Source organism: Bison bison, unplaced genomic scaffold (assembly GCF_000754665.1).
Source record: "Bison bison bison isolate TAMUID 2011002044 unplaced genomic scaffold, Bison_UMD1.0 scf7180017864519, whole genome shotgun sequence".
NCBI classification, from domain to species: Eukaryota; Metazoa; Chordata; class Mammalia; order Artiodactyla; family Bovidae; genus Bison; species Bison bison.
The window spans coordinates 17,845,488-17,865,434 of NW_011495072.1; the positions used below are offsets into that span (position 1 = coordinate 17,845,488).

General features: G+C 34.1%; 1 protein-coding gene across 1 annotated transcript in view; it reads left to right on the forward strand.

The window, feature by feature from the left end:
• Positions 1–19,947, forward strand: part of COL11A1 (collagen, type XI, alpha 1) — a 226,752-nt gene that overhangs the window by 200,327 nt on the left and 6,478 nt on the right. The window contains exons 55-64 of the mRNA XM_010830962.1: positions 1,825–1,878; positions 2,015–2,122; positions 2,601–2,654; positions 10,170–10,223; positions 11,225–11,332; positions 11,823–11,876; positions 11,979–12,014; positions 12,109–12,162; positions 14,205–14,454; positions 17,744–17,856. Of these exons, the coding sequence (XP_010829264.1) occupies positions 1,825–1,878; positions 2,015–2,122; positions 2,601–2,654; positions 10,170–10,223; positions 11,225–11,332; positions 11,823–11,876; positions 11,979–12,014; positions 12,109–12,162; positions 14,205–14,454; positions 17,744–17,856 (885 nt within the window). The remainder of the gene's footprint in view (positions 1–1,824; positions 1,879–2,014; positions 2,123–2,600; positions 2,655–10,169; positions 10,224–11,224; positions 11,333–11,822; positions 11,877–11,978; positions 12,015–12,108; positions 12,163–14,204; positions 14,455–17,743; positions 17,857–19,947) is intronic.

The following is a 19,947-nucleotide window of genomic DNA, read 5'->3' on the forward strand; positions in this document are numbered from 1 at the left end:
AATAATGAATAGGAACAAAATTTATATACAGTGGGAATTATAGCATATTTCTAGCTTCAAAAATTTTTGTTTTCTTTGATACCTTGACTATTATATTGAAGTTATGTAATATAAATGATTCCTTTTTACCTATTTGTTATGAAGTTTAGAAATGTCAAGTTTTATATTTCACTGATGACCAATAAAATGTAAGAAGGAAATCTGAATGTCAAATTTTAAGATCCGACCACATAGTACAGGATCATATTATAGAATATCTTTTTAGTTGACTTTCAATTTTCTAGTTAAAACAAGTAATTTAAAAAATGGAGTTCATATTTTGTAGGTGTTATAAACCTGAAAAGTATGAAATAAATAATCTGTTGAAATGATATTTGCAAATGTATTTTGAAAGTCAGTTTTATTTCCTCGATTCTTAAGTTGCCAACAGGGTGAAAAATATTGGTAAAATACTCTAATTGAATTTATATAGAATAACAATAACCAATCATTTTAGTAATAATAAGCAGTAACTAATATTTGTAGTGTTTTTATGTCTCAGGTACTGTTATACACCCTTTACATTTATCAACTCATTGAATTCTCATGATGATGCTGGGAGATAGCTGCTATTATAATACACATTATGCAGAGCAGTAAACCGAATCACCCACAGTAACTGGCCAAAGATCACAAAGCTAGTTGACGGCAGAGCCATGATTTGAATCTAGGAAGTCTGAGCCCAGGCTTTAGGTTCTTAAACACCAGATTCCATACCTGTATTTGATACTGCTCTACTGGGAAGTTCACAAAATACTTCTTCATGTGTTGCATCATTTAAATTTTTTAATAATTTTATAACAAGGGAATTATTATTAATAATATTTTAGGCATCACCTACTTTATAGACATGAGTTTGAGTAAGCTCCTGGAGTTGGTGATGGACAGGGAAGCCTGGTGTGCTGCAGTCCTTGGGGTTGCAAAGTGTCAACCACCACTGAGCAACTGAACTGAACTGAACATTTTAGGATGAAAGAAATCAAGTTCAAAAATACTAATAATTGGTTAAAAGTCACATAGCTAATAAAAAAGAACTGAAGAGAAATAGGTAGACCAATACCTCACAAAGATAGAAAACTATGTGTGTGTGTATGTGTGTGTATAGAGGAGCATTATGAAAATCTTTAAATATATAATAATTAGCATTTCTCCATAGCAATCCATGCAGCTGGATGACATATGGAGTGTGAATTTTTTTTTTTCTGTTTTCTCTAATTCAAGGTTTGTAAAAGTCATACTATTTTTATGCCATGCCACTAAATTATAATGTCAGAGAATAAAAAGTCAGTATCTGTTGACCAACAAGATTTTAAATGTTGTACTATTCCAATTTGAAAATGATCTTATGAAAATGTGTAACATATTGATCTTCTGAGATTAAGAAAGGACCCAGTCTAAAACACATATAATGATGGAAGTCAAATCTGAAACCCTCAATTAATTTCTAACTATGCAACATAATAAATGATAACAGTATCTAACACACTAAGAGTGACTAAGCATTAACCTTTCTTTAAAATTTTTATCTTTATTGTTTCCTTACATTATTGTGATGTGATTATCTGTATTAATCTGTGCTTCATTTGTGCTTAATATTCTAAATTTGTACATCAAAGGGGTTTTGAGTTTTCTCAGTTTCTTAAACTAAATTGCTATAGAAAATCACAATTTGTTAGACTCTCACTAGTTAAATTGGGGTATTTATAAATAAGATCTCAGTTGTACTATTTTTATATGCTATATGTATATGCTATATGTATTTGAAGTGCAATTCTGTGTTTGTAGGGTCCTCCTGGAGCTGCAGGGGCAGAGGGAAGACAAGGTGAAAAAGGCGCTAAGGTAAAACATTCACTATAGGTATCATGTTTGAAAATCTCATGTGTATATTGGACAACAACTGTTTCAGTACTTTTCATAAAATAATAAAATGTCTATCTTCATTATTAATACATCCACATATTTTATTTTCTAACAGGGAGAAGCAGGAGCTGAGGGTCCTCCAGGAAAAACTGGCCCTGTTGGTCCTCAAGGACCGGCCGGAAAGCCTGGTCCAGAGGGTCTTCGGGGCATCCCTGGCCCTGTGGTGAGCATCTGTGCTGATAGTTGTCATTTTGAAAATAATGTCTTATTTCTAAGGAAAATTAAGGATGAAAATATTTATGTCAGCATTATTATATAAATTAGTATATATGGTAAATAGTATGTAATAATTAAAGCCAGAGCCCCTGAGAATATTTAAGTATGTCATTTATTTAGTGAGTACATTTTGAAATTCTAAATTATAAAGATAGAATACAAAGCTAAGCCCTAAGATCTCAAAGATATAAGACTTTTTATACACACAGTCATCTATCTGTGAGTGTGTGTGTATGTGCATGTAGACATACAAACAGCAAGTAAAAAGACTCAAAAATTGCTTACAATATTTGTAGATGTTCTCCATGTGATGGAATCCATAGGTGTTGTTTGCTTTCTTTCTTTTTTGCATTACCAAAATTAAAGAAAAATAATATGTCTGCTTCTGTTAATTTAAAAAATCTGTCATGTTTCTTCTTCCACAGGGAGAACAAGGTCTCCCTGGAGCTGCAGGCCAAGATGGGCCACCTGGTCCTTTGGTGAGTAGCACATTTTTCTGTTGTTAGAATTCCAGAAATGAAATTGTTTATAAGCTAGAATCCCCAAAATTTTGTCTGGTAAATTGGTTTATAAATTGTAGAGTATTCAAGGAAGTGTATTACTCAGACCAAAATAAAAAGAGGAAAATAATTCCAAGTGATAATTTACTTGGAAAATATGCCCTTGATCAAAAGATCTTTCCTATCTTATGTCCATTGGATGAAAAAAAAATCCGTTTTGAATAAAATGCCACTAATGGCCCAGCCAGTTCTTTTCCAAATGTGGACGGTTCCCCTAAATGCATCAATTACACTTAGTTTCCTGGCACTTCATTTAAAAGAACAGCATTGGCACAGGCATACAGTGATTCTTTCACTAAATAAATTGTTCTGTTCATGAGTCATATGGGCTGAAAGATAAAGCATTAACCCTCATGAGTGAAGAGAGGTACAATTATTACAACACAGAAGCTTGGTTAATATCATAAACTGTATATGCAAACAACACACCTGAAAAATTCAATAAAGCATTTAGTTGACTAGCATATGGTTCATAGAGGGGCAGAAAGTGAGAATCCAAGACCTGCCTTTAAAATTATTGCCTGCTAGGTAACAGATTCTATTTCATGGTAGAGATATTTGAACTTCATTGTCCAAAAATAGTAATATGTAAGGGGATTAATTAAAACAGGAAGCAAGACATTTAGTGCTATTCAAGTATAATGTTGGAGAAGGCAATGGCACCCCACTCCAGTACTCTTGCCTAGAAAATCCCATGGATGGAGGATCCTGGAAGGCTACAGTCCATGGGGTCGCTAGGAGTTGGACACAACTAAGCGACTTCACTTTCTCTTTTCACTTTCATGCATTGGAGAAGGAAATGGCAGCCTACTCCAGTGTTCTCACTTGGAGAATCCCAGGGGCGGGGAGCCTGGTGGGGGGCCATCTATGGGGTCGCACAGAGTCGGACACGACTGAAGTGACTTAGTAGTAGTAGTAGCAAGTATAATATGTCTGCATGTGCTCAGTTGCTCAGTTGTGTTCAACTCTGCAACCTCATGGACTGCAGCCAGCCAGGCTCTTCTGTCCGTGGGATTCCCAGACAAGAATACTGGAGTGGGCTGCCATCTCCTCCTCCAGGATATCCTCCCGACCCAGGGATCAAACCCACATCTTCTGCATTGGCAGGTGGATTCTTTACCCCTGAGCCACCTGGGAAACCCCTCAAGTATAATGTATATCAGTTTAAATAGTCAGGTTTATCTATAGAAATTTTACAAAACTGCTTCACATGAGTATATCGACTACCTCAGATATATGTACGTGACGAGAAAGGCATCGAAACTAGTATCCGCAATCTTAATCATTCAGGAAAACTTGGCCTTTTTTTTTTTTTTTTAAATATCACAAAAATTTCCTCTAACATTCCAGGTATTAGTGTTATGGAGATTATTTTTTTAACTTGCTTTGAAAAGTTAAAGATCACTTATTTTAATAAATAGATAAAAGCTATCAAATTTTGAGGAGATTATCAACTCTGCACATGACCAACCCCACTGGCTTTGAAACAGGGACTTGACAAAATAGGATCATCAGTTCCATGTCTGCATCACTATTTAGAGAACACTCCTCTTAGATATGCTAAATTCCTAAGTGCACAGAGCCATAGCCTCGGAAAAAAATACTCCACCTTAATACCACCCTAAAATTTGCCAAAGATTTTTTTGGTTATTTCAGATTTTCCAGTAAGTATTCTGACCTTTTTCCAGATGTAATAAAAAGCATCAAGCTGGAGATTTCCTTCAGCTAATATTAAAAATAAAACCATCAGACATACCACCTGATTCTAGCTTGCAAAAGTTTATAATTCTGAATGTTAGCTAAATAACTCACACCCTTTTCCACAGTAAAATGGAAAGCAACAGAACTGAGCAACATGGGTGCCATTCCTTTTTCGGGCTGCTTTTTTTTGTTTTATCAGAGAGTATTTAGAATGCGAATTTGTTGTAGCGTTTTCATACCATCAAATAGTTTGTTCGAATTTTGGTGAAAATGCTACTTGGTCTTCAGGAGATGAGGATGAGTGGAGAAATCATCTTCAGGATGTATAACACTTTAATGAACTTTTCAGTTCAACTAAGAAATACATGTTCTAGTAGGCAATTTTGGATTTGAGTGAGAAGTAGCATATCATGATTAGAGGTTAAGCTCATCAACTTTCAACCTGAATGAATTTTAAGAAAGTTATTCAATTTTTTTAAGCTTTAGGTTTCTCATCTGTAAAATGAGAATTTAAGTAGAATCTATCTTATAGGATATTATGAGGTTAAAGTGAATCAAATGGGATATTAATATATTTTTATCCATGGGGTTCTTATGATGATTAAACAAACTATTCCTAAAAAAAAAAAAAAAACTCAAGCAACTTAGACCATTTGCTATATAAGTAACAATTTAACCACTTTATATTAATATTTGGATTGGAAATTCTTTGGGCTATAGTGAAACAAACATTTCATTTCTACCTCACTGTATGTGGGCTTCCTGGGTGGCTCAAATGATGAAGAATGTGCCTGTGATGCAGGAGACCTGGGTTCGATCCCTGTGTTGGGAACATCCCCTGATGAAGGGAATGGCAACCCTCTCCAGTATTCTTGCCTGGAAAATTCCATGGACAGAGAAGCCTGGTGGGTTACAGTCCATGGGGTTGCAAAGAGTCAGACTCAACAGTAACTAACACCTCACTATATGTAGTTCTTTCATAGGCCTGGTTTTTCTTTAATTATCCCAATTCTCTAACACAGTTATTATTATAATATATTTATAAATAAAGCTCTGATACAAGAAAGAACAAACATTTTAAAATTCATAAAATGATAACTGGTATCTCACCATTCTATATGATCAGCTCTACTAGAGTTTATATATGGTATAATATTTACTTATTACTTCAAAATTAGATATTTCTCATGGCAAAATTTAAGCTTCTACATATGCATGAATTTTATATACAGTTAAATATTCAGAACCATCATATGGAACTGAAAGTAGATAAACAGTATGTGTGAAAGCTAAAAGAAAGCTAAAGACAATGATGAGATTGTATAAAGAAATTTATTTGAGAGTTTTTGAAGTTGAACTTTTTTGTTGTGTTGTTTTTGTTTTGTTTTTCAGAAAATAGAAAAAATCAAATGGTAATAAAATTGAGTGCTTTAGAGAACAGTAATTATTGCTATATTCTCCTCTCTGCTGTATAGTCAAACATGATTTAATAATTTTATGTTAATTTTTATTTTACTTTTTTAAGATATAATTAGCATCTATTTTAGTTTTAAATATTTATTTTGTTTCATAATCTTTTATTTTAAGAACTATTTGTTCCAGTGTAGCTGAAAAACTATTTAGTATTTTTACAAGTTTACTTTATCATACATTAATTCTTTTTCGTGCTGATAAGTAAAATATCTGATAACGTTATTTTTTAAGCCATAATTGCTGAATAAATGGTAGGATTACTGAATTATATTTTAAATTTTTAAATGCTACATTTAACTTATCTGTAAACAGGTTTGAGATGTGTAGTATTCCATAATGATTAAGCAGGTTTAAATCACAAAACATTTGCTTTTCACCAAATTAAATGTTATTTTACAATACTACTTTCTAAATAAAGAGTAGGATCTGAATTTTCTCTAAATTTTAATGCACTAGAATTTTGAGATGCATAGTAAAGCAAATATTGTGTATAGCATGATACGGCAAGGGAAAATATTTGATTGTGTATTCTAGACACCTAAGAATGTATCATCCCTGTTTTCCTTTTCACTTTATCACTTATGAATTATGTATTTCATAAGGTTTTTCAATTTACAATATTCTAAAGAGGAAATAGAAAATATCTGTACCTGAAATAACATTTTTATATGCAGAGTTGATATTTTTGATGTGTTCCAGGTTCAGAGGATTTTTATAACTGCTATCACATCATAACTTGCCAATGTCTACTTCCAACTGATGAAAATAAGAAACTGACTTTGCTTGGCAAACGCCTCCTTAGATATAGTTTGAAATTTTATGATATTATTAGCTTAAAAGAATTAACATTCATTTCCTATAACTCTTTCATGAAAAGTATTTATAGAAATGATTTGAAAGCATTACAAACACAAATAACTTCTAGTATGTTTCCCATTACCCTGAGCATTTAGAATCTGTAGTGTTTCTTTTATTTTTGCCATTCTAGCTTTTACTATTAGATTGTCATGAGAAAGCTGATTGATTACCGTCCAGAGCATATCAGAAACAAATAACAATAATTCAATTTCCATATATTTCACTATATGTAGTGCTTTCATAGGCCTGTTTTTTCTTTCTCTATCACAGTTGTCTAACAGTTATTATTAGAATATATTTATAAATAAAGCTCTGAGATAAGAAAGAATGGACTCAGGAATACCCGAATAATGAGTGGGAGACCTGAGATGCTGAATGAAGCAGTGATTGGAATATCAGTGTTCATGAAGTGACATCCCTGTTAGTTCTCTCACTTACAGCAAGATTTCTGTGTTTATTGTCTACCAGAGAGAGCTTAAATGTAAAATAAGAAGAAAGATAGAAAAAATCTAGCCTCTTTAAATAGCTTTTGTATTGCAATTTAATAATATATTTACTTTTTACTGACAGATGTCAATTTTAACCAATATTTTTAAATGGGTTCAGGCTACTGGTTCAGGTATATGGTTCTTTCATGAAATTACATATTTCTTAGAACTATTTTTTTGTGCTTTTTTATGTCACTTTGTGCTAACATATAGAATGTTTGGCATCTATCCTGATGGTCACAGGACCTCAAGGAATTATTTCATTATTTTCATTACTCATTTATATTATTCCTTTAAAATTGTGCTATTAGACAACATTAATTTCCTAACCAATAATTTACCAGGCCTTTCTGATGAGATCAGAAAAAAGTTGATGCAAATATACTTACTTAATCTTAAAATTATTGAATTAGTAGGACTAAATAAGTAATGCTTTTAACATAAATGACATTCTTTATGCTATTCTGATTTTCATATTGATTTAACAGATTGGGACCTAATGCCACAGAATCCTTTTTCTCAAACTTTAATGAATAATAAACCTATGAAACAGATTGCTGGTTTCTAACTCCAGAATTTCAGATTCAGTTAGTCTAGACAAGCCTCTTCTCTAATACATTCACAAAGGGCTTCTCCGATGGCTCAGTGGTAAAGAATCTGTCTGCAGTGCAGGAGATGCAGGTTCAATCCCTGGGTTGGGAAGACAACCTGGAAGAGGGCATGGCAACCCATTTCGGTATTCCTACCGATTATTTGGATAATCCCATGGACAGAGAAGCCTTAGGCCATAGTTCCTGGCATCACAGAATCCGATATGCCTGAGCATGCACGCATGCAAAATACCTTCATAAGTGGTGATAGTGCTGCAGTCTGAGGATCACACCTTGAGATCATCCACTCTGATACAATATTAGCAAATGAGATGAAAGTCCAGTGTTAGAATCTAGCCTTAGAATATTCCTGAAAGTGAATTTGACAATTATTTTAACAAAATAGCATGATTATTTATTACACAAAAGAGAATCTAAACTGAATTGATAACAAATCTGTATCTGAGGATTAATAACTTTTTCTTTATAAGAAGAGTGTTAGGGTTAAATTTACATTTAAAATTGCATGGAATTTCTATAAAGATAATTTTATCTATTGTCAATAGAATGACATAGAGAAATTGTTCACTTTTATATCAATACTAACAGAATTTCAGACTCATTCATGTAGTGCAGTGTGTTAGCTGCTCAGTCATGTCCAGCTCTTTGTGACCCCATGGACTCTAGTCAGAGGGTCCACTGTCCATGGAATTCTTCAGGCCAGAATAGCGTGTCATTCCATTCTCCAGGTGATCTTACCAACCCAAGGATCAAACATGCGTCTCTTGTGTCTCCTGCATTGGGAACTGGGTTCTTTACCACTGCACCACCAAAACAAATTTAAATATTTCTGATAACAGTCCAAAACACTGTTGTTACACAGGACTAATTTATACTAATATTTTTCTTATCTTTCTCTGATATTCAAGATTTCAGTTTGAGGAGAAGACTTGAGAAACTAAAGAATGGAGAGTGCTTATCTATGCAATTTCACAGTAGCCCCTTGAGACAGGAATTATATAATCCTTGGTTTACAGATGAGAGAACTGAAGTTCTCTTTGGTTAGCTAAACTGCAGATAAGAGCATCTGGCTTCCATCCAGTCTATCGGATTCTCAACCCATAGTTTTTATATTACATCACGTTATTTAGATCCATGGCCCTTAATACATTAAATTTGTAAAGATGATGGACTAAGACTTACTGTGCTCTTTCACACTGAAAATTCAAGTTGTCTAGAGAGTGAAAAAATACTTATGGTAGCCTTGCAAAAGATACTACAGTGAAGACTAATCATATAGCTTGATCAAAGTTAAAACAATTTGATTTGTAAGTGCTATGTTAAAATCTTTATGGAAATTATAATTCAAATAGTTCAATTCAGTCTATATAATTCAAACTCATAGAGAAAAAATTATATTTTGCCTTTGTTTCTTGATGCGGTATTTTTTGCAAGCAGTAGTGACTCAAGTGTGTAGTATTATCCTGGCCTTTTTTTCATCCACCACCTACTTGTAAACTATCTGCTTGCATAGTTCAACTTGCTGTAATTTCAGAACAAGAACCTTAGTTTGTGTTGAAGTACACTAGTTTTTTATATCTAAAAATTTGTTTAAAAGACATCATTATGAATATTTTTGTGAGTAGAAGCCAGGACTAAGAGTTAATTGCTAAAATAATTCCATACTTTTCATTACAATATAATTTAACTTGAATGGATAAATGGATTACCCTTGGATTATAAAAAAGATTAAATAATTAAAATATAGGTATAATATGAATAAAGTGAAAAAAATTTTTTTTTACATTTAGAGATTATTTAGATTAGAAATTCAATTTGGGAATTATAGCTAAAAATACTTTCTTGGGAGTTTGCTTAGCAAAATGGCTAACAATGGTCAGTTGACTGTCAAACATTTTATTAAAGGCTTTTCCTTTAAATTTTACTGGCAATATTATAACCTTTAAATTTGAGTTTAGCACTAAAATACTTCATTAAATGAATGTAAAATCTGGAAACTTCTTTTCTAAAATTAATTAAAAATGCTTCTTTTCTTTTAAATCATGTGCTATTTTTAACTTCATATTTATTTAAACAAACTTACCAATACTATGTTTTATTATTATGGTTATATATTAAACCATGGAGTTTTAGTGCACAAAATAATTTATAATCCTAAAAAGTAAATGCTTGTTATCATTAGTTATCTTGAACCTTATCATATTATTAAAACCAGCTTTTCCTGTTTTTGTTTTCCTCGGAAAATAATATGATTCTCTAATTTGCGCATACTCTATGTATGTTTGTTATTTCTCATTATTTAGGGACCTCCTGGCTTACCCGGTCTCAAAGGTGACCCTGGCTCCAAGGGTGAAAAGGTGAGAATAAAATAATGTATTATTACACTGTTGATATCCTAATTGCAGAGGCTACAATTATGCACATTAAAATCACTCAAAAGGAAATTTCAAGGAATTGCTTTGTCATTCTAACCAAGGAAAATGCTGTCAATCCTTAGCTTCCAAGAGGAATTCAGAAAAGAGAAAATAATGATGAAAAATGTAGCAGAACTCAGTGTTATATTAGTCAATGTTCCTTTGTAGGAACCATATGGAGAAAGCATATGGTTATACTAAAATAACTATTCAGAAAATAAACAGAATAACAAAGTGCCCATTTTTTCATGTTTTTAAACATGAAAATAAAAATTTTAAACTAGACTGTCCTTCAGATGGTAATTTTAAAGATATATGTGCTCTGTTGCATCAAATAAAGAAAATAAAACATTTTTAGAGTGACATTAATATTTTTGAATTATTTTTGTTTGTAAATATTTCTTGGGTACTGAAAAATCTCTGAAGAGTAGAACTCATTTTATTTTTTTTTAATTTTTTAAGCACCAAAAACATTGTCTTGGATTATAGCCAATTAGCAATGTTGTTCTAGTTTCAGGTGAACAGAAAGGACTTGGCCATACATATACATTATCCAGTGCTTATTAAACCAAAGAATTTTCTGTTGTTTATTTCACCAATATTAAATTTGGTCATTATTGGCCTTTTAGTTAAAGGAATTCGCTTTAAGTAAACACAACACTGAAGGTGATGCTTTCAGAAAGCATTTTGTTCAATAATATATATTCCTAACCCTTAATGAAAGTCTCATATAATACAATCAGTAAATGATCCTATTAGGTGAGGAGAAAAGGGTCTTAATCCTATATTTTATTCAGAAAGGGTTAAATTTTTAATGTATTTTTTATTCTTATATTTCATGTATTTAACTTGCAGTTATTTTATGACTAACTTAATACATGGTTGCAGAAACTTAATACATGGTTGCAATTTATACATCATTAAAATTTCTTTGCCTTTCAAAGGGACATCCTGGTTTAATTGGCCTAATTGGTCCTCCAGGAGAACAAGGTGAAAAGGGTGACAGAGGACTCCCTGGAACTCAAGGATCTCCAGGAGCAAAGGGAGATGGAGTGAGTAAAGATATGACTGATTTCCTACTCCTTTCCAATCCTACAGTCAATACACCCACACTCCTGCGCACATTCCTTTAAACATGACCAACAAAGTGATTTAGGGGGTCTAATCTCCTTAAGTCAATGATGTTTTCAAAACAAAATTTATTCAACTTTAGAGTAAATAAATAAAAATTATGAATATTGGAAACCATAAAAATTATACTTCAGTAGTCAATTACACAAACGTTCATTGAATCCTCAACACATACAAATCATTCTCAATGCTGCAGGACCATAAAGATATATAGAGAGAGACATATTGCAGCAAAATGGAAAAAAAATACAGATTATCTTGCAAAAGTTATTTCCTAGATTTAAAATAGAAAAATTTAAGCCATTCTTCTGTATTTCTGCACTGTCTAAATTTTGCAGTTTGTGTTGTTATGTAATGTATAAAAATGGAATCACTGAGAAAAACTCTAATTTGTATGAAACTTCTCTGTAGGGAATTCCAGGTCCTGCCGGTCCCATTGGTCCACCTGGTCCTCCGGGCTTACCAGTAAGTACAAGACAGAGAATTTTACCAGGTTAACTTATAAATAAATCAAAGAGACATAGATTCTCTAGATTTTTATGTCTGCTTTCGCTTTTGCTTTTTTAGGGTCCTCAAGGTCCAAAGGGCACTAAAGGCTCTACGGTAAGTACCTTTCCCTTTAGCATTTAAATTTTTCAGTGATGCCTACTCAAATGTTTTGGTCTCCATTTATTTTGTTGCTTATTCTTTCTAATAGGGACCTGCTGGCCAGAAGGGTGACAGTGGTCTTCCAGGGCCTCCTGGGCCTCCAGTAAGTGCATAGTAACAAGAGTAATATTTTGGCAATTAGCATCTTGAGACAGCCAGTGATTTCTCTGAATTTATAAGAATGAAAAAACACATTCTGTCAAAGTACTGATTTTCTAGGAAATAGCAACTACCTTAAATAAGTACTTAGGTCTGCATGCCAACACATGTCTTTTAATTGGGCTTCCCTAGTAGCTCAGATAATAAAGTGTCTGCCTGCAAATTGGCTTCACTCTTTGAATACACAGATACTATAACTATATATTATAATATCTTGCTTTATTTTTCAAGAAAATCATATATTTTTATATCACATTTTCATGAAAGCAACTGCTTGTATGCCACAAAGATATATTAATACCTAACTAGGAATAAAAAGTTCAGATACTTGGCATTTTTTTTTCCTACTGCATATAATGATAATAATAGCTTCTGCTGCTGCTGCTAAGTCACTTCAGTCATGTCCAACTCTGTGTGACCCCATAGACGGCAGCCCCCCAGGCTCCACTGTCCCTGGGATTCTCCAGGCAAGAACACTGGAGTTGGTTGCCATTTCCCTCTCCAGTGCATGAAAGTGAAAAGTGAAAGAGAAGTCGCTCAGTCGTGTCCAACTCTTAGCGACCCCATGGACTGCAACCCACCAGGCTCCTCAGTCCATGGGATTTTCCAGGCAAGAGTACTGGAGTGGGATGCCATTGCCTTAGACGGCAGCCCACCAGGCTTCCCGTCCCTGGAATTCTCCAGGCAAGAACACTGGAGTGGGTTGCCACTTCCTTCTCCAATGCATGAAAGTGAAAAGTGAAAGTGAAGTCACTCAGTCGTGTCTGACTCTTAGCGACCCCATGGACTGCAGCCTACCAGGCTCCTCTGTCCATGGGATTTTCTAGGCAAGAGGACTGGAGTGGGGTGCTATTGCCTTCTCCGCCAGATAATAATAGCTGCTACTTATTAGATCTGACATTTACCAGGGTTCACACAACTACTGTGTTAGATCCATGTGACAAAATTTGAGACTTTCTTCTTGAACTTGTTTCTAAGCTATATGAGTACTAATTTGCTGCAATGACAGTAACAAAGAATCAAAAACTAGATGGTTCAAAGGACAGAAATGTTTTGTCTGACAAATTTAGAAGGCAGAAGTCCTAGACCAGAGTGTCAGAAACTTGTTTCTTTCTGAGGTGATGTGGCTGGGAAAGATCCTGTGGAGACTTCTCTCCTTTGGTTGTAGACAGCTGTCTTCTTGTGTCTCTTCACATGGTCTTCTGACTATGCATGTCTCTGTGCCAGATTTTCTCATTTTAGAATGATACCAGTCATATCGGAATCAGAACTACCCTAATGCCCTCATGTTCACTTTAATAATTATATATACAGCCACCCCATTTCTAAATGAGATCTTCCTCTGAGTTACTGTGGCTTTGAAATTCTCCACATGGATTTTTATGGGATAGAATTCAGTCCATAAAAGTACAGATTAACTATTTGATGTAGTTCTACTCTTATAGATATGTAAATTCAAGTCTAATTGTACTTCTTTATTTATATATACAGCTATAAATGTTTGGAACCAGCTAATGTGTATTTTTAAATGTGATATAAATTGTTATCAAGTACCATAGACATCTCATTATATAATACAAGAACCTAAAAATGTTTTTTTAATCTTTAGAGACTAAAGTCTTGTTGCAGGGATAGGACATGGAAATGAGGACTAGTTAGTAAATAGAAAAGTAACATATATAACATATCTCCACACAAATCTGTACTATGTTACTTGTATAGAAAAAGCCCAGAAGTCATTTGATTTTTGTGCCTACCTTGATACCTCCACTAGATTCTTTTTAAAGAATTCACAAAGTTTATATATAAAGATATGTATGTATGATAAATATATATAAGCAATTAGAGAAAACTTTAAAAATAGGGAAAACATTAAAAGGCTAAATAAATTGTAATATCTTATGATATAACATAATCAGTAATAATTAATATTTGAAGAATATTTTACCCTAGGAAGCAGTTACATGCAGATCATCTCTTTTACAGGGTCCACCAGGTGAAGTCATACAGCCTTTACCAATCTTGTCACCCAAAAAAACAAGAAGACATGCTGAAAGCATGCAAGCAGATGCAGGTGATAATATTCTGGATTACAATGATGGAATGGAGGAAATATTTGGTTCCCTCAATTCCTTGAAACAAGACATCGAGCATATGAAGTTTCCAATGGGGACACAGACCAATCCAGCCCGAACTTGCAAAGATCTGCAACTCAGCCACCCTGACTTCCCAGATGGTATGTTAATAATACATGACCAAGTGAATGTTCTGAGCTTCTAAGTTACTGAGATGCACTGTCAGCTCATTAATTCTAGTTAAATATTTAATATAGACTCTAAATAAAATGAGAGTGAATGATTAATTCCAATCCTGTAGACAAAAAAAAAAAAAAAAAAAGCCATTTACACTGTAATTCTAGATCTACTTTGGAAAATCTTTGTCTTGTTAAATAAGGTTTTATTAAATTATGACAAGATCAATTTTAGATGGTTATAGATAACAAGGGCTTTCCTGGTGACTCCCCCTGCCAATGCGGGAGATGCAGGTTTGAAGCCTAGGTCGGGAAGATCCCCTGAAGAAGGAAATGACAACCTATTCCAGTATTCTTGCCTGGGAAATCTTACAGAGAGAGGAGCCTAGCGGGCAACAGTCTTCTGGGGTTGCAGAAGAGTCAGACATGACCTAGCGACTAAAAAATAACAACATCAAGATAACACAAATGTATTTTGGTATGTAATTACTATCATAGAATGGGTATGATGTGTGCATATTACTACATATTTATATACTATGTCCTAACTTATATAACACTCAGGATTAAGTAGCATAACTGAATCATGTGACCTATCAGTTTAGCAATGATTTGGTGAAAAGAGTATTTAAGAAATAGGATAGTTTGAGGCAAAAATGTATTTCATTGATCCATGAATAACAACTGTGAATTATTTGTTTGTAATAATATCAAGATAATTTCCTATACCTACCCACTCCAGTATTCTTGCCTTGGAGCTCCTCTGCACCAGGAACAGAGGAGCCTGGCTACAGGCTATAGTCCATGAGGTTACAAGAGAGTTAGATGATGACTGAGCAACTAAACAACAAAATTAGTTGACAAAACTCTTATATACCTGTTCTGAGAAGCTAACAGTACCAGGTATTTTAAATGAATAACTCATATTATCCTAAACTAAACCAAAAATGGGCAGATCTGTATCTGATTTTAAATCTCCCACTTTAAGTGGAAATACTTTGTCATTCTATTTACTCTGTGTGACAACATTATTTTTCACTATTGATCATATAATGAATGTTGTAACTGAGATCTAAATAACTCAGCATAGACAGAAAAGTTTCATGCAATTCAAGAACAGACATTCCTTACTACAAAAATGTCTTAAAAGTCTCCTATCTTAAGCACAATTTGTTAAAAAGAGACACAGATAATTATTAAGGATTCTTTACAAACTGCTATCAAAAATCTTTACATTTATTTTTATTTGAAATATATATTGTTTAGTTTCATATTAATTTAGTGATTTATAAAAAGAATGACCCACATTTCTGATCTAGCTAAGGTAATCATACATATGTGAATGAATATCAAATGTAAAAAATAAGCATTTACTGACAACATAAAACAACACATGATTAACTAGAACTTGATGCTCAAGACACTTTTGTAAATTTGGGGGATAGAAAGCTCACTGTGGACTACAGTTTCTGGTGGTTTCTGTATATTAGCTAACTTTATTAATTATTTGTGTTAATTAATTACAATTAAATATTTATTTATTTACTTATTGGTGTCAGACACTGTTATTCATGCAGAAACTCACAGATAAACAGAAAGAACAATTCCTTTGGGCTATTATTGTCTAATGATGGCAACAGGTAAACCTTGAGTTTTATAATGGCATAGTATGACAGATACAGATTTCCCCTGCTATCTAAAATCAGAGAGTTCCTATGAAATCTCTTGCAAGCTGAAATGGTAAAAAGCCAAAAAAAGCATCTTAGTAATTTAAATATATGTCATTTGAAAGACTATCTAGTAACAATGTTAACTAAGAAGAGATAAAAATAATGCTTACCAGATAATTCAAAATTATATATTCTTTAAAACCCTAAGAAATATCAAAGATTAAGAGTGGTTATTCCAGTTGGTAAAATCTTTAAGATGATTTTTATTTTCTTATGTAATTTTCTTCCAAGAATTTTAATTGGTTCCAGATGTGAAATTATTAATGGTGTAATCAGAAAAAGTATAATTTTTTTGTTAAAGAATTTATTTTAAAAAGCAAACTGATATTAAATTTTCAGGAGTTCCAATACTAAGCCAAGCAGTTTGAGCTTTTACATTGTTTAAAGTTCATAATCAGTGAATTGACATAATTCAAATCAGGATTTGAAATGAAATGGCAGCATGAAGAATGTTAGGAGAGAAGTAGTCATCACATATCTACCAAGTCTATCTCCCCAATTATTCTCAAATAACCCCATTGTCAATTACTTAAAGAATAACTTTTTGTTAGTCCCACTACTTAACATCATTACTCACCTAACACCAAATTAATGGTCATGGTCATTTACATGATAAAATTAGTTCTGTACCATTTAAATAATATAATTAATAGCAAACTGTATTTAAATATATAAAATAGACTTATTTGGAGCCCATTTAAAGAGGGAGTACATTTACTTAATGAAGTTTTTGTTATACAGTAATGCAAAAGAATGATCCTTGAAGCTAAGTAGATACTCTCACCTCCATCAATACAGATAAATAAATCAAGGAAAAATATAATGATCATTATAGTCAGGTTATTGCTGTTTTAGTTGCTAAGTCATGTCCAACTCTTTTGCAACCCCATGGCCTGTAGCCTGCCAGGCTTCTCAGTCCATGGGATTTCACTTAAGTAGTAAATAAAACATATAGGATTTAGGGTCAAGTATATCTCCACCCAATGTACTTGCAATTTATTATATGTAAATCAATAGGGTATTGATATTTGAGGAGGAGTCATTTAAGCTGAAACCCAAAAGTAATAGGCATGCTAAGAATAAAAAAAAGGATGTTCCAGGAAGATGGGGACATTCGCAAAGCTCCAGGCAGACAAAACAATAGGTCATTCTTTCTTCAAACATATACCCCAATGTGACCAAAAGCATAAAAGTGATCCATGTAGAAAAATAAATTATTATTCATTTTTCCTTATTTCTCCAATAAAATTGGCCCTATAATGTATTCAATTTTTTATATAAATGTATTTGTGCTTGTGCTGTGCTTAGTTTCTCAGTTGTGTCTGACTCTTTGCAACTCCATGGACTGTAGCCCACCAGCCTCCACTGTCCATGGGGATTCTCCAGGCAAGAATACTGGAGTGGGTTGCCATGCCCTCCTCCAGGGGATCTTCCCAACTCAGGGATCGACCCCAGGTCTCCTGCATTGTGGGTAGATTCTTTATCAGCCACCAGCAAAGCCCAAAATGTATTTGCATATGACTTTTTTTTTTTTCTGCTTTCAGGTGAATATTGGATTGATCCCAACCAAGGTTGCTCAGGAGATTCCTTCAAAGTTTACTGTAATTTCACATCTGGTGGTGAGACTTGCATTTATCCAGACAAAAAATCGGAGGGAGTAAGTAACCAATCTGTTTTGATGGTGACTGTTGACAGTTTATGCCATGTTTTTGCAATATTGAAGTAAACAGGAAAATTATATTGTCATATTTTCATTTATCTGCTTTTCTTACAGGGGTAATTAGAGCATTTCATTTGCATAAACATGAATAAGGCACCAAAGTGAGACATGTAGTTAACAAATACTTTTTATTTTTTAGCCAGATGTACTCTTTATGCACCTGCTTGCTCTCTAAAATTCTATGACTTTCCATGACACAGCACAGCTGATTATCAGATTTTAGTATATGCATAGTGGTATTCTTTCCAATTACCATGTGATAGAACTCACAGCTGTATTTTACGCTCAAAATACACAAAATACACAAGAACGAATCTTTAACATAAGAGTATTCTCTGTACTTTCAGATAGTCTCTTCAAACATATTCCTTGATTTTCACCAAGCAGTATCAGTATATGTGAGTTCTATCTTTAAAGTGAAAGTGAAAGTGAAGTCGCTCAGTCATGTCTGACTCTTTGCGACCCCATAGACTGCAATGGCACCCCACTCCAGTACTCTTGCCTAGAAAATCCAGTGGGTGGAGGAGCCTGGTAGGCTGCAGTCCATGGGGTCGTGAAGAGTCGGACACGACTGAGCGACTTCACTTTCACTTTTCTCTTTCATGCATTGGAGAAGGAAGTAGCAACCCACTCCAGTGTTCTTGCCTGGAGAATCCCAGGGACGGGGGAGCCTGGTGGGCTGCTGTCTATGGGGTTGCACAGAGTCGGACACAACTGAAGGGATTTAGCAGCAGCAGCAGACTGTAGCCTACCAGGCTCCTCCGTCCATGGGATTTTCCAGGCAAGAGTACTGGAGTGGGTTGCCATCTCCTTCTCCAGAGGATCTTCCTGACCCAGGGATTGAACCCGGGTCTCCTGCGTTGTAGGCAGACGCTTTACTGTCTGAGCCACCAGGGAAGCTATAGGCAAATTATTAATATAAGATTTTTCACTAACATAATTACCTTCTCCAAACATTTTATAGATGGGACATTTTGATTTTATCTGTATACTTTTAATAAATCATATTCTTGTTAGTAAGTGGAGTTGGCATGCAGAGGCACAGAATCTCCTTGAGATAAAACAAGCAACTTTTAAAAAATATTTTAATTTTATAGGAGTATAATTGATCTACAAGATTGTGTTTGTTCCAGGTGTACAGCAAAGTGATTCAGTTATATATATTATATATATATACACATACATATACACATATATTCATTCTTTTTTAGATTCTTTTCTCATATAGGTTATCACAGAATACTGGGTAGATTTCCCTGTGCTATACAGTAGGTCCTTGTTGATTATCTGTTTTATGTATAGTAGTGTGTGTGTTCACCCCAAGCTCCTGATTTATCCCACTCCACTCCACGTTTCCCCCTTTGGTAACCACAGGTTTATAAGAAAATAAGTAGCTTTGTGACTACTCTCTTTAGGAGAGACATTTAGTTTGTAAGTGAATGATGGATAGTAGGAGCAGGAAACAAAGCAACTTCTGTTTCCCAACCACATTTTGCATGTGGGGAAGCATAATAAACTCCTCTAGTCCACAGAGAAATGTGGGAAAATGGAAATGCCTCCCCTTACAGGATTACTCAAATTCCCTCTAGTGAGGCCTTGCTGCTGCTGCTGCTGCTGCTAAGTTGCTTCAGTTGTGTCCGACTCTGTGTGACCCCATAGACGGCAGCCCACCAGGCTCCCCAGTCCCTGGGATTCTCCAGGCAAGAACACTGGAGTGGGTTGCCATTTCCTTCTACAATGCATGAAAGTGAAAAGTGAAAGTGAAGTCGCTCAGTCCTGTCTGACTCTTAGAGACCCCATGGACTGCCACCAGGCTCCTCCATCCATGGGATTTTCAAGGCAAGAGTACTGGAGTGGGATGCCATTGCCTTCTCCGAGTGATGCCTTAAATACCTCTATATCTTGCTGATCTTTGCAAAGCTAAATAATAACATTTATAAAAGTTTCTAATCATTTTCCCCAGCAGGGAATGACTAGGCTTGCTTCCTGCCAAGCTTAATCTTGACTTCTCCATAGCATCCAGTCCTC